This window comes from Lagenorhynchus albirostris, chromosome 2 (genome assembly GCF_949774975.1).
Source record: "Lagenorhynchus albirostris chromosome 2, mLagAlb1.1, whole genome shotgun sequence".
Classification (NCBI taxonomy): domain Eukaryota; kingdom Metazoa; phylum Chordata; class Mammalia; order Artiodactyla; family Delphinidae; genus Lagenorhynchus; species Lagenorhynchus albirostris.
The window spans coordinates 85635915-85663046 of record NC_083096.1 but is presented as its reverse complement, the minus strand read 5'-3'; the positions used below and the strand labels follow the sequence as shown (position 1 = coordinate 85663046).

The 27132-nt window shown below is 37.3% G+C and overlaps 1 protein-coding gene across 2 annotated transcripts in view; it reads right to left on the bottom strand.

Annotated features, from left to right (window-relative positions):
- Nucleotides 1-27132, bottom strand: part of DENND2C (DENN domain containing 2C) — a 92801-nt gene that overhangs the window by 8435 nt on the left and 57234 nt on the right. For both annotated transcript variants that reach the window (XM_060139259.1, XM_060139260.1), the window contains exons 4-15: nt 26797-26909; nt 26044-26214; nt 22744-22840; nt 18413-18457; nt 16391-16578; nt 12300-12409; nt 10636-10705; nt 9628-9705; nt 8903-9043; nt 8269-8417; nt 7617-7794; nt 921-962 (exon numbers count right to left, since the gene is read on the bottom strand). In XM_060139259.1, coding sequence (XP_059995242.1) covers nt 921-962; nt 7617-7794; nt 8269-8417; nt 8903-9043; nt 9628-9705; nt 10636-10705; nt 12300-12409; nt 16391-16578; nt 18413-18457; nt 22744-22840; nt 26044-26214; nt 26797-26909 — 1382 coding nt within the window. The remainder of the gene's footprint in view (nt 1-920; nt 963-7616; nt 7795-8268; nt 8418-8902; nt 9044-9627; nt 9706-10635; nt 10706-12299; nt 12410-16390; nt 16579-18412; nt 18458-22743; nt 22841-26043; nt 26215-26796; nt 26910-27132) is intronic.

Below are 27132 nucleotides of genomic sequence, written 5' to 3'. Positions count from 1 at the left end.
GATTTTCATGAGCTTTGAGAGAGAAAGTCTCAAACATGCCTTATTTAAGTCCCTCAAAGTCCACAGGTAGCTTTGTATATATTTTGGCTGAAGAGTCAGTCTCAAGCTTCCTTCCCTACATTGAGCAGAATCCACAAAACTTATGGTGCATACATCTTCATTACATTTAAGAAAAATAAATAATATGCCTTATAAAATTTTCTGGCACTTTCCCACAAAATGTTTCTCATCTCCAAGTCTTATGCTATATTACAAAGATCATCCCCAAATAAATGGTGCTTCACATGTGACGAGCTGACTGATTCTGAAAAAAGACAGTCTTGGGAAACATTCTTTTCACCCTGCCCTCAGTGCTCACAAAACTATATACAGGTTACATACAGAGGGCTGCTCTAAGGCTTTACTAACTCTCCTCTCCACTTCACTATCCAGAATAAGTGACAATTCCTTTCTGCCCCTAGTGTATCTTGTATAAGTTTCTATGACACCGTTTCTAAAACTTTATGGCTATGTCTGCTCCCTCTCCCCTGCCCTTTAAACTATAAGGCCTGAGAGATCAAACTGAGTATCTTACTCATCTTTAGTTTCTGACTGGCTAACAATATCTAGAAATAATTGGTGCTGAATGCTTGTTAAATTTAATTAAATTAGAGACCTATACATCAATCCATAAGACTTGAAGGGAGGGTTACCTCTTTTGAGAATGGCATTTAATCTGTTTCCTCCTTCCCTAAATTGGGACAGTGAGCTATGAACCCAAATCAAATTTTTCAGGTCAATCTTGTATGATTGGCCGCAGTGTCAAGTCAAGTATGTGTAGGAACTGTAAGTCTTGCCTGAGTCACCTTCTCTAAGTACTTTCACATATTTTCTGGCCAATTATACCCAAACATCACATAATCACCTCCTTTGTCACTCACCTCCTGTAAGAACTTGTCTGCACAGAGATCAACTATCAGCACCTACGGAATAAAGGAGCCAGACAAGTTAAACCAGAGACATTCACAGAGAAATACATTAGACACTGCTACATCAGGAAGAGTGTTTTGATTCTTTCATGCAAAGGGGAATAGTTTTAAATAAACTTAAAGGTTTATTTGTTTTTCCTTTCTTTTTTTAAAAATTGAAGTATAATTGACTTAAATATTATATTAGTTTCAGGTGTATAAAGTGATTCAATATTATTATACACTAACTTAAAGTGTCAGCCCATTTAAAAGTTAACTCATCAACACAAGTAAAAAGAATTTCAAGTTAAAAGAAAATGATGGCAGCACACCTAGAGATTAAAAGAGACTAAAAAAACCACACCAACCAAATGCACTGCATGGACTTTATTTGGAACTTAATTCAAACTATTAAAAATTTATGAAATAATTAGAGAGCTGAATACTGAATTTTTCTGATATTGAGGAACTGTTATTAAATTTTTTAGGTGTGATAATGGTATTGTGATTATGTTAAAAATGACCTTATAGAAATTCATATTGCAATATTTAGAATTATGAAATTATGTCAGGATATACTTCAAAATATTATGGGAGAGAGGTAGAAGTATGATTGGCCAAAACTTTGTAAGTATTTAAGAAGGGTGATTGGATTTATTTTACTCTCTTGTTCACTTTTACATATGTTTAAAGTTTTCCATTATAACAAGTTAAAAAAATAGTTTAATACAAAAATCAGAAGTGTTTCTATACACTAACAATGAAGTGTCTGAAAAATAAATTAAGAAAACAACCCCATTTTCAATTGCACCACAAAGAATAAAATACCTAGGAATAAATTTAAACAAGGAGGTAAAAGATATTTGTGCTGAAAACTATAAGACACTGATGAGAGAAACTGAACAATACACAAATAAATGGAAAGATATTCCATGCTCATGGACTGGAAGAATTAATATTGTAAAAATGTCTAAATTACCCAAAGCAATCTACAGAGTCAGTGCAATCCCTACCAAAATTCCAATGGCAATTTTCATAGAAAGAGAACAATTGTAAAATTTCCATGGAACTACAAAAGATTCCAAATAGCCAAAATGATCTTGAGAAAGAAGAATAAAGGTAGAGACCATCATACCTCCTGATTTCAAACTATATTACAAAGCTATAGTAACCAAAACAGTATGGTACTGGCATAAAACACACACATGGCTCAATGGAACAGAATAGAGGGTCCATAAATAAACCCCACACATAGTCAATTAACTTTTTTTTATTAATTTTTTTAAAATTTATTAATTTGGCTGCACTGGGTCTTAGTTGCATCACATGGGATCTTTAGTTGTGGCATGAGGGATCTAGTTCCCCGACAGGGGTCGAACCCGGGCCCTCTGCATTGGCAGCGCACAGTCTTCACCACTGGACCACCAGGGAAGTCCCAGTCAATTAACTGATGACAAAGGAGCCAAGAATATAAAATGGGGAAAGGACAATCTCTTCAATAAATGGTGTTGGGAATATTAGATAGCTGCATGCCAAAAAATAAAATTGGATCCCAATCTTACACCATACACAAAAATCAACTCAAAATGGATTAATGACTTAAACATAAGACCTGAAATCATAAAATTCCTAGAAGAAAACACAGGGGGTAGCATCTTTACCTTGGTCTTGGCAACGATTTTTTGGATTTGACACCAAAAGCAAAGGCAACAAAAGCAAAAATAAGCAAGTAGGATTACATCAAACTAAAATGCTTCTGCACAGCAAAGGAAACCATCAATAAAATATAAAGGAAATGTAAAGAATGGGAGAAAACATTTGCAAATCATATATTGGATAAGGGGTTACTACCCAAAATATATAAAGAACTCATACAACTCAATAGCAAAAAAACCCCAAACAATCCAATTAAAAAATAGGCAGAGGAACTGAATAGACATTATTCCAAAGAAGACATACAAATGACTAACAAGCACATGAAAAGGTATTCCACATCAGGGAAATGCAAATCAAAACCACAATGAGATATCATCACCTGTTAGAATGGCTAGCAACAAAAGACAAAAGATAACAAATACTGGCAAGAATGTGGAGAAAAGGGAACTATTGTGCACTCTTTATGGGAATGTAAATTGGTTCAGCCACTATGGAAACAGTAAGGAGGTTCATCAAAAAATTAAAAATAGAATCAGCACATGATTCAGCAATCCCACTTCTGGGCATGAAACCAAAGGAAATAAGATCACTATTTTGAAGAAATAGCTGCACCCCCATGTTCACTGCAGCATTACTTACAACAGACATGACAATGGAAACAACCTAAATGTCCATCAACAGATGACTAGATGAAGATGTGGTATGTGTGTATGCATACACACACACACACACACACACACACACACACACACAAACACACACAAACACACAATGGAATATTATTCAGCCATATAAAGAAGAAAATCCTGCCATTGGTGACAACATGGATGCTAAGTGAAATAAGTCAGGCAGAAAAAGACAGATACCACTTACATGTGGAATCTAAAACAAATGAATTCACAGATACAGAGAACAGATTGGTGGTTGCCAGACATGGGGGTGGGGGATGGATGAAATGGGTGAAGGGGGTCAAACGGCAAAAATTTCCAGTTATAAGATAAATAAGTTCTGGATATGTAATGTACAGCATGGTGACTACATTTAATACTACTACACTGTATATTTGAAAGTTGCTAAGAGTCTATCTTAAAAGTTCTCATAACAAGAAAAAAAAATTTCTAACTATGTGAGGTGATGGATATTAACTAAACTTACTGTGTAATTATTTTGAAATATATGCATATATCATATAATATCACTATGCTGTACATCTCAAACTAATACAATGTTATACGTCAATCATATCTCAATAAAACTGGGGGAGAAAAAAAGCTTAACCCATCAGTGTAATAGGGAAGAAGAGCTATTTCAATAAGTGGTACTGGGATAGTTGGCTATCCATATGAAAAAAATGAAACGACCCCTACCTCCATTTTTTCTTTTTGGCCACACTGTGTGGCTTGCAGGATCTTAGTTCCCTGACCAGGGATTGAACCCACGCCCACAGCAGTGAAAGCAGGGAGTCCTAACCACTGGACTGCCAGGGAATTCCCCCTACCTCCTATTATATATAAAAAAAATCAAGCCCCCGACTTCAGAAACAAAAATTAAAGGCAAAATAATAAAGCTTCCAAGAGATAATATAGGAGGCTATGTCCATCAAGTTAATATAAAGAAAAACTTAAGCAGTTCACACACATACACACACACATACACACACATAAAAACACTAACCATAAAAAAGTTGATAATTCTGACCACATTAAAATTAAGAACACCACTGTATTTAAAAAACACCATTTTGGAGAATGCAAAGGTAAGCTACAAAGGGGTTCGTATCCAGAGCTATAAAAGAAGCTATAAAAACACTTCTTACAAATCAGTGAGGGTAAACAATTCAGTATAAGGATATAGCCTATGAATTTTACAAAAGATGACAAAAAATGACATTCAAATGGCCAATAAACATAAAGAAAGATGCTCACCCTCAACCATAATCAAGGAATGCCAATTAAACCACAGTGAGTACAACTACATACCCATCAGATAGGCTAAATTACACAAACTGATGACAACAAGGGCTGTCAAGGATGTGGAGCAACAGGAACTCTCATACAGTGCTGGAGAAGTTTAACTTGGCACAGCTACTTTGGAAAAGCTTGACTTTACCTACTAAAGTTGAAGGTTTACTCTATGACCCAGCAATTCCATTTCCAAGTATATGTCCATAAAACTGCATGCACATATGTACCAAGGGTCATGAACAAGAATATTCATAGCAGCATTATTAATAATAACTCCAAACTGGAAACAACTCAGATGTCAATCAACTGTAGAATGGATAAGAAAATTGTGGCACATTCACACAATGGAATACTATACACAATTAGAATAATCAAACTACTGTTGTTAAACCCATCAACATGGATGAATCTTAAAGACATAATGTTGGGGACCTCCCCGGTGGTGCAGTGCTTAAGAATCCATCTGTCAATGCAGGGGACACGGGTTTGAGCCCTGGTCAGGGAAGATCCCACATGCCATGGAGCAACTAAGCCCACGTCCTGCAACTACTGAGCCTGCGCTCTAAAGTCCACGAGCCACAACTACTGAGCCCACGTGCCACAACTACTGAAGCCCACTTGCCTAGAGCCCATGCTCCACAACAAGAGAAGCCACTGCAATGAGAAGCCTGCACACCACAACAAAAAGTAGCCCTGCTCGCCGCAACTAGGGAAAGCCCACACGCAGGAACGAAGACCCAACGCAGCCAAAAAAAAAAAAAAGACATAATTTTGCTCCAAAGAAGCCAGACTGAAAAAAGAAAAGAAAGAAAGAAAGAAAGAAAGAAAAAAAATACTGTATGAGTTCATTTATTTCAAGCTTAAAGCCTGGCAAAACTGAATTACATTGTTTAGGTATACATGCCTAGGATGTTAAACTATAAACAAAACAAGAAAATGAGCACCATGAAAGTCAACATAATGGTTACCTTTTGCAAGGGGTGGGGAAGGGAACAGTGATTAGAAGAAAGCATGATGGGGGACTTCCCTGGCAGTCCAGTGGTTAAGACTCCGTGCTTCAAATGCTGGAGGTGCGGGTTTGATCCCTGGTGGGGGAACTAAGATCCCACATGACATGCGGCATGGCCAAAAAATTAAAAAATAATAATAATTAAAAAAATTAAATTAAAAAGGCATGATGGAGACTTCTGTTTCCATTGCCATAATATTTCTATTCTATTCCAATGTTGGTTACATAAGCATTCACTATGTGATAATTAGCTGAGCCATACATTTTGTTTGGGCATTTATCTATACGTGTTTTATATCTGAAACAATTTATTAAATTAACCTAGAGTAGTTTCTGTGTATGATTTTTTAAAAAAGACCTATTCTTCTATACAATGGAGAAAAGACAGCCTCTTCAATAAGTGGTGCTGGGAAAACTGGACAGCTACATGTAAAAGAATGAAATTAGAACACTCCCTAACACCATACACAAAAATAAACTCAAAATGGATTAAAGACCTAAATGTAAGGCCAGACACTATCAAACTCTTAGAGGAAAACATAGGCAGAACACTCTATGACATAAATCACAGCAAGATCCTTTTTGACCCACCTCCTAGAGAAGTGGAAATAAAAACAAGAATAAACAAATGGGACCTAATGAAACTTAAAAGCTTTTGCACAGCAAAGGAAACCATAAACAAGATGAAAAGGCAACCCTCAGAATGGGAGAAAATATTTGCAAATGAAGCAACTGACAAAGGATTAATCTCCAAAATTTACAAGCAGCTCATGCAGCTCAATATCAAAAAAACAAACAACCCAATCCAAAAATGGGCAAAAGACCTTAATAGACATTTCTCCAAAGAAGATATACAGATTGCCAACAAACCCATGAAAGAATGCTCAACATCACTAATCATTAGAGAAATGCAAATCAAAACTACAATGAGGTATCACCTCACACTAGTCAGAATGGCCACCATCAAAAAATCTACAAACAGTAAATGCTGGAGAGGGTGTGGAGAAAAGGGAACCCTCTTGCACTGCTGGTGGGAATGTAAATTGATACAGCCACTATGGAGAACAGTATAGAGGTTCCTTAAAAAACTAAAAATAGAACTACCATACGACCCAGCAATCCCACTACTGGGCATATACCCTGAGAAAACCATAATTCAAAGAGTCATGTACCACAATGTTCACTGCAGCTCTATTTACAATAGCCAGGACATGGAAGCAACCTAAGTGTCCATCAACAGATGAATGGATAAAGAAGATGTGGCACATATATACAATGGAATATTACTCAGCCATCAAAAGAAACGAAATTGAGTTAATTGTAGTGAGGTGGATGGACCTAGACTCTGTCATACAGAGTGAAGTAAATCAGAAAGAGAAAAACAAATACAGTATGCTAACACATATATATGGAATCTAAAAAAAAAAAAAAGGTTATGAAGAACCTAGGGGCAGGAGAGGAATAAAGATGAAGATGTAGAGAATGGACTTGAGGACATGGCGAGGGGGAAGGGGAAGCTGGGACGAAGTGAGAGAGTGGCATGATGGACATACATACACTACCAAATGTAAAATAGACAGAGGGAAGCAGCCGCATAGCACAGGGAGATCAGCTCCGCGCTTTGTGACCACCTAGAGGGGTGGGATAGAGAGGGTGGGAGGCAGATGCAAGAGGGAGGAGATATGGGGATATATGTATATGTATAGCTGATTCAGTTTGTTATAAAGCAGAAACTAACATACCATTGTAAAGCAATTATACTCCAATAAAGATGTTTTTTAAAAAAAAGACCTATTCAGAATAACACAAGAATTAGCCCATGGTTCAATACTGCAAATAAGATACCACTTCAGATTCATGTGTACTATAGAATTTTTCTCACTTTCATAAACAGATACAAAAATATGATAGCATAATGTATTAACAATCATAATTACATATTATTATTAATTAATGACATATCCACCACTGTTAAAGATCACTTGTTTTCATTTGCCAGTGCCCCAGTCTTTTCCACAGGTACTATTTCTCCCATCTCACCTCTTCAATGGGTAGGTCCTGGAGCTGTGGTAAGGAGCAAGACAGGATTCCAATAAGGAAAGGAGTAGGTGAGCACACAATGTCGATCATAGATGCTGGCAGGACTGGGATGTAGGTGTGCTGCCAGGTGAATGGATACAGTGTGGCAACCACAGCATGGCCACATTTTGACAGGGTGCTAGCCAGAGGAGAAAGCAAACGGTGTCATATAAAGAACAACAATGGAGGGCATTTCAGACATTACGTTACAGAATTACAAAAGTGATGCCAGTTAGTGATCATAGATTAACAATTCTGTGATTACTCATTAAATTTTAACATTTTATTTAAATTTTAACTTAATTTACTGAATATCTTTAATCTCAATCTAGCTGTTTCCCACAATTTATATTGCTAAAAGCTAGTGTGTACTTAGAAAAGCAATCCCAATTTTTAACAACAGTTTTAACAAAACACATTTTGAAGGTAAATTAATTGCAACCCCCAAAAGTCACTGTTATAGCCGAATGCAAATAGCTTTTGGATTATCCATGTCACTATAGCATTAGGTAACTGAGATCCTACCAAAGTGTTTTCTAATATGCCCGAATTTTAAAATAGTAAGAACAAGTAAAACAACAGGCTGAAGTGACATATTTTACTTATTTCTCACCTTAGGCTGTTGGCAACAAAGATTATCCTCCGCTCCAAAAGGAGAGAGGCACAGACCCGAATGAGATGGCACACACTCAGGCACTTAAAGAGACATTCAAAATCAACATGTTCCAATCGTGAGTCCAGTGGTCGGCACAGTTCAATTGACTGAAATGCAAAATTTGAATCAGGGGAGCTGAGGTGGGGAAACAATCCCTAATGACAATACTAATGGATCCTGTCATTCTTTTACAGGTTAAATTCAAGAGAGAGGGTCTGCTACAAAGAGTTTGTGAAGCTGCCTACGCTAATGCCAAGACTTAATACCTTACTTTTGGGCTGTAAATTTCTGGTGAAATCTTTCATCCCACTGGACAATAGTATGTATGTATAATCTTCATTTATCACACTGAAATAGATATTATGCAGGGGCTCAATCTACAAATGATAGAAAACCTCTGGTTCTTGGGTCTAGGATCAACTATCTCACAGATCAACTGGATGTTTCTCCAGTGCTTTTGTGACCAAAACATATTCTGTGCAGTTCATGAAAAAGAGAAAACTATCCTGTAAGGTTTCTATCAGGTAAGGCCTACTAGTGTAAGGCCTGCTTTTTGGCAGCTATCAAACCTTTTCAAAATGAACTAACTTACCCCATCTCCAGCCCCAGGGAGGTAGCTCTTTACTGTGATGGTGCGTCCAGGAGCTGGGAAAGGAGCTTCCATGACACTTCGCATAAATGGGTAAACCAAAGCTGGAGACATTTCTCTTCTCTTTTCTACTTCATCTAGAATCTACATACACACAAAAGATTTTTTTTTTGATTAGGGACTCAGTTCAAAAACATAAAAGAATCCTATTGAAGGAACTGCCAAACTGGGTGCACAAAGTTGAAAATAATACCAACAGATTTTAAGACAGATAAGCTTCTGCAACGAATAAAAGTTCATTAAAGGCATCATTTCTCTTAGAGGTACCTTTAAATCTCCAAGAAAAGTTACTAAAATAAATCAACTTAATTTTAGAAGAGAAGCCCCTTTTTATATCACTAAGGCAGGGGCAAAGAAGGTGACACAATAATACCCTGCAGTTTGGTGTCTGGGAAAGACATGAGACAAGATAAACTTCAGGCAATGTTTTGCTTTAAGCTGGGAGGTTTAGCAAACCAAAATGAGGATGACGGGGCAACATCATCTGGATTAGAGGTCTAAATTTAAGCTTCAAACCCGTAGCTCTAATCTACTAATGGGAAACCCTTTCTAAAGTACTATGTTAAAGTCTATGCCACTTAACATTGCCTAGTGAAGTCATCAGAAACAAAAACTCACTCAGAGCTCAGAAAGGACACCACTTTTCATAGGGCCCATTCTCCACTCACCTTTGAAAAAAGGTTGAAGCAGCCTAGGCGACTGACCATGCAGTATACCTCAGGGAGTCGCTTTCCTTTGCCTTCTGGCTAAAAAAAAAAAAAAAACAACAACAAAGCAAAAATTAAGCAGCACGAGTCTTTACTAAGTTGGACTATTAATACCTCTTAATACTCCTTAGTATAGAGTAGGAACCAAAGCTCTCATTCTCAATGAACACTGAAAGATGAGAAAATGCTAAAAAAAAAAAAAAAAAAAGATAGCATGATTTACTCCAGTTTAGTGATGGCATATAAGCAAGAAGTAACTCAGAGCTCCCTCGATTGGCTCACTGTACTCCATTCCTCAAATATAACCAGACTGACTTCAGCTACAATGTCAGTGCTTTCTTCATCTATTACAAACAAACAAATAAATAAAATAAATCCATACCGTTTCTATTATGGAACACTCTGTGGCTAACCTCCACCTTGCTCTTACTGTTTAAAGCTAACATAGCTTCGGGACTTCCCTGGTGGTCCAGTGGTAAAGAATCCTCCTTCCAGTGCAGGGGACTCGGGTTCAATCCCTGCTCAGGGAACTAAGATCTCACATGCCGCAGGGCAACTAAGCCCGTGAGCCACAACTACTGAGCTCACGCGTCTCAACTAGAGAGCCTGCGTGCCGCAAACTACAGAGCCCACATGCTCCGGAGCCCGTGAGCCACAACTAGAGAGAGAAAACCCGCACGCTACAACTAGAGAGAAACCCGTGTGCCACAACTAGAGAAAAGCCCGCATGCCACAACTAAGATCCTGTGTGTCGCAACTAAGATCCTGCGTGCTGCAACTAAGACCCCCCGCAGCCAAAAAAATAAAGAAAATAAAGAAAATAAAAATATAAAGCTTAACTAGCTTCTTTATAATACACAGATCACTGAGTAGCCCCCAAACTCATCTAGAGATCGTGTTTCTGAAGTTCCTAGTCTGACTCTTTTGTTCCTCTACCAAAGCTGCCTGTAGCACAAGTCTGGGACTTACCAAGAGCTTCTTACAGTAACCAAACCACCGGCTCCCATCTTCACCAGTTAAGACAAAGGAGAACGTTTCACTGAAAAAAACAGTCAATAGTTTGAGATCCAAACAACTGCTTATGACATTCCTCGGAACAAGCAATTAAAAATTAGAGTCCAACAGCAGTCATTTTGTGATGTAAGAGGAGGCAGCAATATTATATTTATTGCAAGTCACATTCCTCCTGAGGGAGAATGTCCAGCCCTTGAGAATATCTTGCTTTGTACTGGAGTGAGAGAATAGAATGTGATGAGCTGTTGATGCTGCTGGCTCCTTTTACTTTCTTATTTATTTAGTCTAGCTATTAATCAAGCCTATTTTCCTTCTGCTGAATGTCCAGTTTAGTCAAATATATAGGTAAACTATAAAGAATTCTGATAAGCTATCTTCCCTTCCAAATTCTTCTATTTAGTTCTGAGAGGTCATATGGAACTGTGATAGGGAAAAGTTTATATCCTTAATACATAAAAATTATTAGGAAAATTACCATCTCATTAGAAACACTGGCAAAAAATATGCATAGATAATTTACAAAATGAAGACCTAGAGATGCCCAAGAAATAAATTCATTAACAATCAAAAGAAATTCAAATCTGAACAACATATACATATGTCTATATTTGGCCACGAATAAAGATTGGAAGGGAACATCTCAAAACATTTACAGTGCTTATCTCTGAGTAACCAGAATGCCAGTGATTTTTAATTTCTGCTTTTTATTTACTCCTCTGTATTTTTCAGACATTCTAGAATAAACACACATAACTCTTGGGGAAAGCCAACCATGGAGCAGCCAGGCCAATAAGAAAGAAGCCGCCTATGCAATTAGTACAACTGACAGCACAAAGGCTTCAGGGTTGATGGCTCAGAGATGAGAGCGCCGATCAGGCTAAACTGGTTAGGAGAGACAGGAGCAGAGTCTGGAGGCAACGTGGGGTGGAAGGGCAGAGCTACTTAGGCAACAGCTGAGGCTGTCTTCCAGCAGGTCATTGGCATGTGATATGGTTCACATAATCACGCTTTTCAACCTAAATACATGATTCAATAATTACAGTTTTGAACAAAGCACTTATCTATTTATAAGCAGGATATAATTTTATTATATTATATATGGCTTATTAATTGAAAATAGTAATTTCCTCTAGATACTGGGAAGCAATTTCTTATAATTCCCTTCTCAATATACTTACACCTTCCAAACTACAGCCCCCTCTTCGTACAAGTTCGACAGGGAACATACAATCTGGGCTATGGCTTCTTCTAACAACTTGAAGGAGATAACAAGATGCAGACATTGCCATGTTTTATCTCTGTTTCTCAGTCCCTAAGTTAAAGTCTTTTTTTCCTTTTCTGTCCACTTGGTGGCATTTCTGATTATATGTAAAGTGGAACTTTTTTTCCTGCAGAATTGGCAAATTGAAGAGACTCTCAAACTTGTTTTCCCTTTGACACTGTTTTTCTTTTTTGAGCCCCACATAGGAAATGTCCTAATTGTTTCTTCCTTTCCTCCCACTGCATCCTTGATCTGCCACAGAGTCCACAGAGCTTCACTGATGACTCTGTTTCTCAAAGATTCTGGTTCTACTTTTGCTCGTCCAACAAATAGAAATCAGATAAAGTAGTCTATTTACCTCTTGAGTTCTGAGGTTGGCACCCAGTCCTTTGAATCAGGAAAACAAAATTTTGGGATAACTTTGAGCCTGTCTTCAATGTCTCTGGATTGCTTACAGCCATGATCACCCTGAAAAAAAATAACACTGTAAGTGACTAATATTCTGTGTAAGCGGAGTATATAAATAAACTCAGCCTGGTCTTAGGAAAAGAGGTCTCTGATAAGTCTAGGTAGGTGTCTCAGAGTGGTTCTGTGCTATTTAATAAAACAGGAAGGCCAAGACTGGTAATCACTGAAAACATACTGAGAACTGAGTTTCTAAGGAAAAAGAATTCTGTTTTACATAGAGAGGGTACTTATGGACATCCTATAATCTGATGTAAGAGAAATGATTGAAAACAGTTTCTTAGCTAGAGGAAGAATCTTAATTCAGAATTAACATACTAGTGAGAATATTTTTATGAATCATGGGACATAAAATAAATGAAAATCTATTTTACAATATACTGATAGCAAAAACCTAGTTAGCTCAAGACACTCTCTGATCAATAATCCAAGATGTTTTGAAAAGGCAGGTGAACGTTACTTAGAAAAGATACTATTTTTAGAATCCACCCCATATATATAATCATTTTCCTTAGCATATAATCTTTGCTACCTAATTATGGGTTTGCAACTTCCTGTAAGATTTTAGCATGGAAGACCTTTTGTGCAAGTCTGGTATTGTACTTTAAAGGACAGTCTAAATTTAGTTAAACCAGAAGACATTTTAAAATTAGTATAAAAACAAGCAGATAAGTCTAATTACCATATTGCCTTCATGTAACTAATACCAATGATCTATCCCTTAATTTCTAAAACAAAACATGCAGCCATTCTGGGTCACTTAGATATTAAGCCCTTAAGAAATGGAAAAGCACTCTAACAAAATTTTAGTTGTGTCATATTCTATTATTTTTATACTGTTAAATGATTCACAATCATCTTCATTCAAGGTTTTCCACATCAGAATCGAGAGGGGCTCAGGCAGCTCTTTCCCTCCCAGACTTATAGATGCCTAATGCACAATAACGCCAAGTAACTTGCTTAGAGACATCCTTGAATTACTGTCAGAGTCAACTGGGTCCTCATCTGGTTCCAAACCCGTAATTCAGGCTGTGCTGAAAACAGGTTCAACCTCAAGGTTTCTCTTTGCAAATGTAAGACTGATGAACAACAGAGAAAAAAATTAAGCTTCTCTTTATGGGAAATTTGATTCCTCGACTATCTATTTTAGACTCTTACGGTACTGTGTTACTAAAGAGTGCAGTGACGCTGTGCTCTCAGGCCACACTGAGGAATTTTATAAGAAATTAAACATTGATTTATTTACAGCAGGAATGTTGGTGAGGACTTTCTTAAAAAATGAGAACCCATGCAGGAAATGTCTCAGATTTCTGTTCAGTTGTGCTTCATTAGCTTTTCTTATTTTTATTTATTTATTTTTTGGCTGTGTTGGGTCTTCGTTGCTGCTCATGGGCTTTCCCTAGTTGCGGCGAGCGGGGGCTACTCTTTGTTGCGGTGTGCAGGCTTCTCATTGCGGTGGCTTCTCTTGTTGTGGCGTATGGGCTCTAGGCGTGCGGGTTTCAGTAGTTGTGGCTCGAGGGCTCTAGAGCACAGGCTCAGTAGTTGTGGCGCACGGGCTTAGTTGCTCCGCGGCATGTGGGATCTTCCAGGACCAGGGCTTGAACCTGTGTCCCCTGCATTGGTAGGAGGATTCTTAACCGCTGCACCACCAGGGAAGCCCTTCACTAGCTTTTCTAGTGAAACATGAAACTCAGGGTTTAAACCCGAAGTCCTAAAGTTCCTGAGCAGATAATGAGAGCAGTGGTCCAAGTAGTAAGCTGGAGGGTGAGTAAATGTCCCTGTTTAAAGGGATTACTCCTTCCCAAGGCCAGCTACATAATTTGCAGAGCACAGTGCAAGATGAAAAACTGTGAGCCCCTTGTTCAAAAAGCAGGAAAAAACAATGTAAAATGAAATATAAAACTTGTTACTTTCTTCTGTGGTTTCTTTCTCAGCCTGCAATGGGGTTTTTGATTTTCTGCTTAATGGCATGCTCCCTCAGGCACGAGGATCCTGGAGACAAGTGCAGACTCTCACAGGTGCCCAGGGACCCTGGCCTGCAATCTGGTGCCCAAGTGGCCCACCAGCTGCTGGGTTTCCCCTCGGGCCAGCTGCAGGACTGAAACTCTGTGTCCTGACTAGGGGTGGGACAGTTGAGCCAAGGACTTCCCTTCCCATGGGCCCACTACTCGAACCCGCAGCAGCTAGGCGACCCTCAAGGGGTTGTAGCCTCCACATGGGGACGTGCTTAGTACTTGCATTGGGGGTGGTGAAAAGGCTTGCCCCCCCAGGCCACCCACTGAACACAGGGGCAATGCCCAGGGTAGGGAAGGATCTACCATGTGTTGCTTAAGACACTTCGGCGTTAATGCTTGCCTGATCCTGACCCCCTCCATGCCCGTGCAGAGGGTGGCAGCAGTCACTGAGTGAGGATTGAAAGGGGGAAGCCAGACGGGGCCTGGGGAACCAAGGGGTAGGAGTGAGGACAACTGGAGAACCCATCCTGGAGAGGTGACAGCATACATGAGCCAAGGCTTTAAGACCTTGGCATGTGCCCCACTGTCTCATCAGATCTCACTCCTCACTTACAAAACACAAATTCAAATATAAAATTATTGGGGCTTCCCTGGTGGCGCAGTGGTTGAGAGTCCGCCTGCCGATGCAGGGGACGCGGGTTCGTGCCCCGGTCTGGGAAGATCCCACATGCCGCAGAGCGGCTGGGCCCGTGAGCCATGGCCGCTGAGCCTGCACGTCTGGAGCCTGTGCTCCGCAACGGGAGAGGCCACAACAGTGAGAGGCCCGCATACCGTAAAATATAAAATAAAAAAATAAAATTATTAAGAACTTCAACGGTGACTGCGGAGCAGGGTGCAGGGCCCTTGTAAGTGAGGGGCCTTGTGTGACTGCACTGGTCACATGCCCATGAAGTCAGTCCTGCTCTTGCTCAGCTTCAGCCAATTCATGCCACTTAGGAATGTAGGCTGAATGTTGGCAGTCTTTCTAGTTTCTCAGGAGAAAGCAGAAATACAGATTTTTATGTGAAATATGACTTTTAAACAAAAAATTGACAACAAAACTTTTATTATTTTATTACTGTGCAAACCCAAAAAACATATCTGTGGGCTAAATATGCTCAGAGGCCATCAGTTTGTTAAGCCCTGATGTAACGATTATGCTCTTTGTATTTACTGCCACAAAGCTCAGAGCCACATTTGGGGTCTATTTTGTAAGCTCTGTGAGGTAAGCTCTGTGCTCTCCCAGCACCTAATCTTGGCAAATAGTAGGTATTTATGAAATATTGATTAAATAAATGAATGAATTATTTTGTGAAAAAGGTAAAGTAAATGAAATAATACCGTTAATAACAGTTACCATTTATCAAGTGTTACTATGTGCAAGGAACTGGATTAAGCACGTTACATACATTATCTCATTAAATCCTCACTAATAGGGAATAACATTACATAGTGCTTACTGTATGCTAGACACTGTTCTAAGTGCCTTATATTAATTATAATTAGCTCATTTAATCCTCACCACAACTCCAAGGGGGTAGACACTATGAAGATTATCCCCCTTTGACCAATGAAGAAAATGAGGCACAGAGCAGTTCAACTGGTCCAAGTCACAGAGCTAATAAGTGGCAAATGCAGATAGCTGGCTCCCAGTCCATGCTCTGAACTGCTACCCTACTCTGCCACATTTATCACTCCCCTCATTAAGGATGAGAAAACTGAGGCTCTGTAACTTGCTAAAGGTCACTTAGTAAATAGAGCAAAAGATAAAACAGAGCAAAAGCTAAAAGCCCAACTTGAATAACGAGCTTTAATTCCCCCTTGGTTGCAGCCCATGCCTGACACGAGGTATCATTAGAGTGCACCGGATCCTACAAGAAGTCCAGTATTAGTAAAAGCTAACTGAGACAATAGTAAACAAGAAGAGAGGGAATAAATACACAGAGACACAGAAACGTTCCTGGATGCCTCATAGCCTCCATGCACTTACCTTGCTAGGGAATTGTTGTATGACCTGGGGAATGTAGCTTATTTCTGATGGCTTCTTCTGTAGAGACACCACCACAAAAAGTTCAAACAGCTGCTGCTCCTGTAATTCAATTAGATCCCGCTCTAAGGTCTGGTAGTGAGGATTCCTCTTGGAAGGTTGCTGCAGTTGCGCTATGCGCTTGTAGCGACCTGCGATGAGATTACGGAGTCTTGTTTTCCTTTATAGCCCTATCTTCCCTCTAGCATCCAGAGGTCATGACCCACGCAGGACTAATCTTCACTCAGTCGTTGCTAATGAATGTTGACTAACCAATGTCTGCCACCCAGACATACTTGTTAGGGCTATGACACACTTGGAGGACAAGTGCAGATTCTCACAAGCACCTGGGGGCCCTGCAGTGGGACCGATGTTCTGTGTCCCAACTGATACCTATGTATGTCCCAACACATACTCTGTGCCATCCCATCTTTCATGGCATGACGCCAGGATACACAGAAAATGTCAGGTAAAAGCACTGCCCTGACAAAAGATGCCATTTTGGGGACCATGAAATCTTAGGTGGGGGAAAAGATCTGATAAAAGAACTGAGTCCTATAGAAGGTAAGTTCCTAAAGAGACAAGTTTGATCAAGTTAAAACAAAAACTATCCTCACATTAAAGAAATGTTCTTTTCCCTTTTCTCCTTGGCATATATTACTAATAATGGACATATACTTATATCAATAAATGGTGCTAAATGCAAGAGAGAAAAATGACATGTAAGAAGGTATCCATTAGCAGACTATTTCTCAAAAGAAAGAATTCATAGAAGCATACTATGTAAACAGTATGAGCAATCCCACCGAAAAGTGGATACCATTTATCCTTTATTCTCATTTATCTCTAAATTCTGAATAATTTGGGGTAGTCTCCACTAGGGGACATGCAGTACTTGCAGAAGAAATAGTCTAAGCATCCCAGAGATTTGCTTATGTGTCATTCTGAGCCAATGATGGAAAGACTCATCCACTAACTGTTTCGCTTTTCTTTTGAGATATGTTGCATTCTGCCCCCAAAGAAGTTACAAGGTAGATCAAAATATTAAGAACACTTAAAAAATAATTTTGGAGTGCCTCTCCAAAATTATCCGGTACATTTAGTGCTCTAGGCAAACCTTCCTTGCTCCAAACTCCAAAGGGCTCAGTTCAAGTCAAGAAAATTTTAGGGCCTGTTTCTCAGTAGCAACAGAACAAAATTAATCATCTTTACACATCCAAGCTGAACCTGATGATGACTTAAGTTTCACCTTCAGTCAGCCTACAGAATCAAACACCTGAAGCAATTTAGGCTACTGGTAGGAGCACATGATTATTAATCATAAGATCAGAGTATCAGACCTGGAACTGCCCTGTACTCAGCTTTGATAATTCAGGTCTCCTATTTTTTCCATGCTTCAGTTAAACAGAAATTAAATAATTTGCTGTGAAAATCCATTAGATGAAGGATACAGAGCACTATGACTGCTTGAACAAATACAGCCAAAAAAGCACAGCATCTTCTATATTCTAACAGAAAGTAAATGGCACAATAATTTAGAATATAAATACCTATGAATAAGAAACAGATCAGTGTTTCCTGTCCCAATGTCAGAGATATCTAAGATACTCAAATGAATGACTATGAAAAAATCAGATATTTAATGCAAAGTATTTGCCTCAGAGAATAACTCACATACTCTGTTTTGGCTGCTGCACATATGTCTGAACGTGCAGCTCTGCCGCTCCCCTCTTAAGGTGGAAGAACATTCCATCTTAAGAACTACACTGGTCTGCCTCACTCTACCATGGGAGATCTTTAATGCTGTCAAACATCTGACAGTGTACTCTTTAGTTCCCCAAATCTCAACAGGTTCTTATAATGAAGAAATCACCGACAAAGTGAAACTTCGTGTAGAAAAAACATGCTTAATCACAAAGGCAGGTGCCACTCCACCTACAACCAGGATCATCACGCGAAAGGGAGCAGCCCCACTGACTCACTCACTCTTTGGCAGATACTCGGCATCACTTTCGTACCCACAGGTTTCACCTGAAAAGAAAGAGTTTCCATTTGTACTGTCCAACAAGAACAGGCAGAACATGAGGACAAAAACAATGTAAAAGCTCCACGGACCTGGGGACTTACTTGGAGTAAGGAATAATTAAGGAGGCTGAGCCTTTCTCCAAACCACTTAGCTGTATCAGGGCAGGACAGGTGCAAAAAAGAATAAAAGGCTCAGAGAAGAAACTATTCCATTCCATCTTCTTCCCATACCCACCTCCCTCCTCAGTTCCCCTCTCATCCCTAATTCTAGAAATTAACAGCAGTTCAGACTAGTTTTAGAAAGCCTTGATCAGAGTGGATTTTATTTCTACCTTCATATCATTGTCTTTATATTCCCAAATAAGGTATCAAAGGTAAAACACCAACCTGGCTAAACAAACATCTCAATACGGAACAAACTGTGAATTTAGATTAACAGGAAAATGTGAGGCTAAGAAAGATTACCAAGTAAGTTTATGAAGTAATATTTATGATGCCTTTATGATGCCTCTAAGCTACCTCTAATGCCAAACTAAACTGAACTTTACTCTGAATTCTTATAGTACTCAAACGGCTTTGAACTGCTCTTATTTTCCACAATTGGATTTTAAGTATCTTGAGGCTAAGATACTTTTAGCCTGTTTCTAGAAGGGAATGTTCTGTACAATACTAGGCACATTGTCAATTTACAAAAAAAAAAAAAAGAAAGAAAGAGAACAACCAAAACACAAAACAAAACATCGTGAACAGGTGAACAAAAAATTTCTAAATTAAGTCTGAAAAGTTAAAGCAAAATTTTAAAATAAAAAGAAAGGGAAAAAATTTTAATATATCAGGAAAAACAAGGACTAGGAGTCATAAATGAAAACTGTACGGAAGTTTGATTGTATAAAAATGTAAAATTTCTAATCTAATAAAAAATCATTAGTAAATTCAAAAGGGAATATTTGAAATCCACGTTGCAGACGCAAGGCTAAGTTTCTTAATATTTAAATAGCTGTTACAAATGAATAAGTAAAAACACAGCACAACAAAAAAATGAATAAAAGAGTAGGAAAAGACAATTTATAGAAAAAGACTGATAACTATTGATAAACATAACTGTTCAAATTCATAATTAATAAAATAAATTTAATAACTTAAAACAATAAGTAAGATACACTTTTCAACCATGATACTGGCAAAAAATAAAAAGCTCTAATAAAACACAGTATTAATGAAGATTACGAGGAAAAAACCATTTTCAAAAGCTCTTCATAGAAATATAAAGCTGTTTTTTTTTTTTTTGCGGTACGCGGACCTCTCACTGTTGTGGCCTCTCCTGTTGCAGAGCACAGGCTCTGGATGCACAGGCCCAGTGGCCACGGCTCACGGGTCCAGCCGCTCCGCAGCAATGTGGGATCTTCCCGGACCACGCCATGAACCCGTGTCCCCTGCATCGGCAGGCGGACTCTCAACCACTGCGCCACCAGGGAAGCCCAAAGCTGTTTTTTTTTAAGTTGTTAAAATCTATTTGTGAGACAATTTGTCAGCAGTTATAAAAATTTTAATTTATGTGTTCTTTAAAGTATGTGTTCTTTGATTAAGTACACTGCTAGGAACTTATTCTACAGATGTATTCTTACCAACATACAAAAAAATATATAAACAAAAAATATATATTACAGCATTGTTTGAAGAAAAAAATCTATATCTATACATCTACCTATCTATTTATAAAACTTAATTATCCACAGGTTAAATAAAATGTTAGAAACAGCCAAAATGTCTACCAGCTAAATAAAATTCTTTTACATCTATACCAAGAAATACAGTACAGCTATGTGGATCTCTATGTGTTGATACCAAAAGAGCTCCAAAGTATATTAATTATATATTTTTTAAAACAGCAAGATATACAAAGTCTGAATAGTATAAAAGTATTTGGGGAGAAAAAATATTTGCATGCGCATAAGATTTTCTGGGATTAGTAGGAGGAGGTTTGGGAAACTTTGGCTTTCCGTTTTATGTTATTTTATATTATTGTAATTTCTTGCTGTGCTCATTTTAATTTTGTAATAAGGAAGAAGAGAACATAAAAACAAATACTGTCTCTTCATTAGATATGTGGGAAAGGTACACAAGACATGTTACAGAAAAAGCAGGTATTTAAATATTGTGTACTGTACAGGTTTTATAACTTCAAACTAACTACAATGACAAAAAGTATACTGGGGCTATAAAATATTGTTCAGTATGAAAGAACAAACACTGTGAGCTCCTGAGTCCTATTTGTATCCTTAGCACCAAGCACCTCTTGGGAGCCCATGAAGTGTTTGGAAAGACAAAAAAAAAAGAAAGAGGGAAGGGAGGAAGGTAATTTACCTGGAAAAGACCTTACAAAAGATCATTTAAATGGCTTTAACATATTCACATCTATGGGTTTTGACGATCTGCATTCCAAGACACTGAATGAAGGTTAAGGGGTTTATAAGCCAATAGGAAAATCTGTTGAGAATCTGTAGGGATCAAAAAAGTACTAGGTTGTCCCTTTTTAAAATGTGACTTCAACACACAAAATTATAATTTTGAAGAAGGACAACAAATCATTTTGTGATACCTGATAACTGAGAGTTAAGAACTGTTTAGGTTGCAACAGATTCGGTAAAACCTAGCATGTACTGGCAGAGTAGGTAAATACAATCATCTGGTTCTATGAGGCATTGCTGATATACAGACAAAAGCTTAAGGAGGTAAACAAAAATCTGAGAACTGTGACTACTGAGCCAGGAGATCCTCAGGCATGAGAGAAACTCCTCAGGTCCACTGAAGGAGTTGGCCACAGAGACTGAGTAAATGCATATTTCCTTTGAGCCATGCAAAAGAAAAATTTGTAGGGACTCCTCCTTTTTGTGTATGTATGTGTTAGAAGTTGGCAGTTTATGCTCTTGAATTTTTTCTTTTCAATAATGATACAGTGAAAAAAACGATTTGGCTCTTCAAAAACTTTTCTTCGAGCCAAATTTACTAAAATGTTCCTAATCCATAAAGCATTCAAATAAAATAAGAGATCGGTGATCATCTACCTAGGGTGGCATATCTGGTGAATACAGTTATCAATAGAGTGCTGTTAATACGGGAAAATGATAATGTTTTCTAAGAATTTGTCCTGGTTCCAGTGTCTTGATATTTCACAAAATTTACAATTTATAATTTATTTCCTTATCTATAAAACAATAATATTTGCTACATGCTGTTATTTAGAAAAACAATCATAATAGAGAAGAAGAAGACTTTGTGGTATCATGTTCCTTGATTCAAATTGATGCTTCCTCCTCTGGCTCAGCTTCTTCCTCTGTAAAATTAGGACAGTCCCTACCTCCCAGTGTGGTCATACGTTATACACCAGATAAAGTACATAAAGAAACTATTACTTCATTCAGTAAATGGTAGCTATTATTATTAACAATAACCAGAAGTATTTCTTCTACAGAAGAGAAGGCTGAAATGTTGTAATAATTGCTTTTGAAAATATGAAAACTCACATTTAAAATGGTGATGAGATGATTTTAATCATCACAAAGTAAGAAGAAAGAGTCTTGAATTATTGAATGGGGAAGTTTATTTTCACATAGTAATTGTTAGAATGAAGAAGAGATTTTCAATGGAAATGAAGAAATTTCTGTCTTTGGAAGTCTGCAAAAATATGAAATATTCTTTTCTGGTATGACTTGGCTGTTGCTTCTCACTTATGAATCTCACAGACAAAAATTGCTAAACTCTACACATCCTTTGCCAGACAACCAAGTTAAAGTTGTAAAGAAGATTCTACAATAATAATTCACTATAGATGTTGAAAGTTTCTTAAGACAATCTAAGTTTTATCTAGGCATCTGAGGAATAAAACTACTGAACTTATTAGATGACTATAGGTTGAATACCACATACATTCAGTATATATATACTTAATATTTTCATTTCTCCACTGAGAGAGTCTATACTGACAAAAGACTATAAATCAAAGTAGTACTACATAATAAGGATGCAACCTGTCCATGAAAATTAGTCTTATTGGTTTATAACTATTTTTTAATTTATTTACTTATTCATCCAATAGTTATTACTTGGTACAGAACTAAACAAAAGGGATTTGAGGAAGAACAAGAAATAATCCCTTAGCCTAAAGAAGTTTTATGTTTAAGTGGGATAGACAGGAAAGTAAACCAAAAATTATAATTCACATCAAACATTAAATTATTTAATGATTTGCCCCTCATATGCTAATAGCTATGGACAGTTGGAACAATTCTTACCTTTAGAGGGAGGTACATCTTTTCCAGTGTAAGGGTGTAACTTTACCCTCTTCTTCCCTCTCTTAGATTCAAATATATCATCTATTTTCAATACAAGCTGAAAAAAGACCAGAAAAGTACAAGCTAAAACAAACAGCAACAAGTTTTGCAGCTTGATATTAACTTATTAGTGATTCTCGTTCAGAGAAAGATCCATTTTATAAATAAAAACCTTTACATTTTTCAATTTTGAATCTAAAATTATCTTTAGTAAGATGATATGCTATTCTAATACATACTCCATTTAACATGGGTAAGAGAAGTGGGAAAGGATATTTCCTTTCCAGAGGAAGTTTAGCACAGGTTCTTAGAGAGATTGCTTGTCATTCCATGTCACAACATGCAGGAAATCTGGCTACTGCACTCCATATATTGACCAAGCCTTACCAATGGACTCAAGTTTTTGCGAGCTCAGAGTAGGAAGTGGGATATTTACTCACTTGTAAGGCAGGGTGAGGCACAGTTATGTCTGCTCCCAGGAATTTTTGCAAAGAGAGGATAATCACGCTTAGAAAGCTTTAGTCAAAAGGAATACTCCTTTGCTACTGGGAGCACTAATATTATAATTTATTTTGGAAACATGTCATAAAAATAGGAGATTCTCAAATATGCCCAAGTACAAAACAATGTTCCATTTAATATGCATTATTCATTAAAATTCTTTCTTTGCTTCTGGGAAGTGTGTATAAAAGAGACAGACAGACAGACTGGGCTTAAAAAAGAGAAAAGAATGAAAGCTGATCAACAGCCACTTTTAAAAGGAGAAATTGATTAGTTTTTCTATGTATATTTTTCTTAAAATTCCAAACTTTTTCTTAACTATCAATATTGATTTAACATATTTAATGCCCAGAATTACAGTTGTTAGGAACATTATATAATATGATAACCAACAAAGTTGCTTGAGAAAAATGTTCTTGTTTTTTCCTTTGTCCTTGTTTCTCTAGCAATCCTGGCAATCCATAGGCAGTGAATCAGTCCACTGCAAGAAAAATAACATGTGAGAAACATGTGCTTCCAATATGCAGATTATTCCCACATTTTTGGATGAGTTTATTCTTTTAAAGATTTTCATAGCTATAATTCAAGTGAAAAGTTACCAATATTCTTAAATATTAGCATTATTAAAAAAATAAGAGAATTCAACATAAAAAGGTATTGCTAGGGGCTATAGGAAAGATGTATGAGAGTAAACATGTATTTTGGATACATAAGGACCAAAAATAGTAGAATTATTAATGTGTATTTGAAAAGTATACTTAAAAGTATACTCAAATGTTATAAAGAAAAGGGAACTATCTATTCTAGAAATATGAGATAAAGTAATAAAATTTAAATTTTGATTATGAGCTAGGAGCCTATAATTACCTTCTAGTTACAGGAAATACTGTAGAATAGTTTTCCTAAGAAATGATGGAAACCATATTGCTGTACACACTTGACACAAACAATATAAAACATTAGGAAATCTACTCTAGCAAACAATCCCACACAGATTGCCACAGCAGAGAAAGAAAGGAAGGGTAGGGAAGAGGCATATGGACTAGATCAGTTACTTTCAAACTATGAAACCAGTTTCCCTTCCAGAGATAGCTCTAGTCATCAAAGAGGAAATAAGTGAAAACTGCTTTCCTCATGGAATGTTGTTCCCGAAGATAGTCCAAAACCAAAATTTGTATTGCAAATGAAACATCCTAAAAGGATTTAATCCAAGGAGGGTCACAGGTAGAAATGCTAACAGTCTGTTCCTGCCTGACAATCAAGAATTCATCACCATTTTTCTCTTCCCCACTTCTCAAGAAAACCTTTGGGAAAATATCCAAACAGGAAAAGTTGGATCATCTCACCTATAATCAGAAAGAGAACAGGCTTTGAGTACTCAAGGGATCCACAGTACATAAAATACTGAGGCATGAAATCAAAAGCACTGCAAATATCCTTGGGTCTCATTAAATTCCACAATCCATAATTTCTAAATATTTGTTAATGCTATTCCAAGAACCACATCTTAAATACAATTCCTTATGTGTTTGTGTTCTAGCCCCTGTGAACGCATGATCTGCTGTTTCTGGAACATGTGGGAGGCTGCTTTGTTGTGCCAGCAATTCTTTTTTTTTTTTTTTTTTTTGGAAGTATAGTTGATTTACGATGCGGTGTTAGTTCCTGGTATACAGGAAAGTGATTGTTATGCATTATATATACATACATCCTGGAAATTCTTTAAACCTCTGATTTTTAAGTAGTCCTCACCATACACAGGAGAATAAACACCTAAAGATTTTTTTTTCCAGAGAGATCAGTTTAGTGCTTTAAAAAAAACTCTGTGCCTTTAACACTTCACATATTAAAGAGGGAGGGGCAGGAAATGGATCAGAAGAATTAAAGTAACTGTGGAACAGAATATTTCCCAAGGAACCAATCAGCAGTTACTACACCAAGAAACAGCTATGACTTTTGTTCAGTGTTAAAATCAGGTATAGAAATCATGTGCTAAATGAATATAGCTAATTCAGATGGGATTAAAGACAGGAATACTATTTAAATGATTTTATTTCTGCATAGTAATCCTGAAAACATTCTGAATTACAGAACAAAATAACATAAACAGTTTTTAAATATTTTCATGTAATTTCTTAAATGTCTCTCTTAAAAATATATATATTACAAATAATCCAAATTTCTTTATTTTGGTTCAGTGGCTCTCACTGAGATGATTTACAGACTTATTGCCTTTTCTCCCTTGAGAGAGAAGTCATTTATTTAATATAATTGGCAAAAATTTCTTTTCCCAAGTAATAGTAAAATTTCTTTTTTCCTTCCTTTGAGTGGACATTTTTGGCATATACTTTGTCATTACCGAAAATTTGTAAACTCAGGCACAAAACTGAATTAACTTTGGCTGTTATACAAATAAGTGAGAACAACACTGATGCCAGCTTACTAGAAGGTCCTTTTACATGAGGTTCTAGGGCTTCCTTCACACCGGCAGCTGATTTTAATGAGAACTAAGGTAACTAGAGTGAAGCCCTCCATCTAAAATCAATTTTCCAAATCCACACACACACACACAAAAACCTTGGCAAAAGCCATTCATGCATTTTTCTTGCATGAGCAAAAACTTAGCTTAAGGCTGCTTTCCAAATCTTCTAATTCCAGTAGGTCAGTTCTAACCTATTATTCGTTTCAGTCTAAAGTTTATTTATTCGCATTTGTGGAAATGCTGAAGTAAGAGTTGAAGAATCAAAGTACTGGAGTTCTTACCCTTGGAAGATTTTTCCTTTTCCTGTTTGCAACTTCTCCAGCTCGGAAAAGCTTCCATTCAGTTAAAGTGACAGGCAATGTGGTATCCTTTGTGAGCTTTGGCCATAAATAAACTTGTGAGTTCTTCGGTTCCATAGTCTTCCGGTGAAGTAACTGAGGTTTGGGCGGAAGCTAAAACAGAAGAGGTACTGCTAAGGTAAGATCATCTAGGTAATGCCTGTGTTCTCAAAGTCAAAGCTATCCCCCCAAAATATTTATCTTTCCTTTAAAATCATCTAAAAGAGGACACCGTAATTTCTTTTTCACTGTTTGTAAAGAAGTTTCTTGGGTTTCTAATCCAAGTTCTTCTACAACAGTGTAATCAAATTTCCAGAAAACAATAGCTCAGAGTCCTCATTAACTCAAGGCAGCCTTTGCTTTCAGGGCTGGTGAGTGCTTGCAGGGACCAGACAGGTAATTTAGGCCACAGGTTGATGTGAGACTATTACAGTGCTGTGGTAACTATAGTGAACTAAAAGGTTTATGGTCTGTCTAAAGGTGTTTGTATTCAAGTCTTCTCAAGCGCTAAGAAAACAAACAAAAACCCCTCCCCAAAACCAAAAAAAAAGTTTTGTGCTGCTCCCCCCAAAATAAAACAAAGAACAATAAACCAACATTTCAGTGCCTCTTAGTTTTGGCCCTAGTTAAACCATTTTAACCTTTTTGTAGGATCATAAATAAGATTCTAATATTTTCTTATTTCTCTGGTTATACCTTGTGTGCTTTGAAAGCACTTTTAGGGGGTGGTAGCTTCCATGTTGAAAGAGACCTCCACATGGGCAAAGGCTGCACTGGAATATCTTCATATGGATTTTCTTTGGTGGGATCTTGAAAAATAATGAAAAAAAAAGTTTAGAGGAACATAATTAAATGGGAACACACTGACTACACTTAAAAGGAAAAGAAAGCAAAAACTGACTAAATATGTTCAGCTTTCTACTCTACATTGCTGTAGGGATGTAGGTCTCAAAATCAATGGTACTTTAAGCTCACAAACCACTCAGGCGTCCAACCAACGTCAAAGAATTCTCAAAATACCATACTACACAC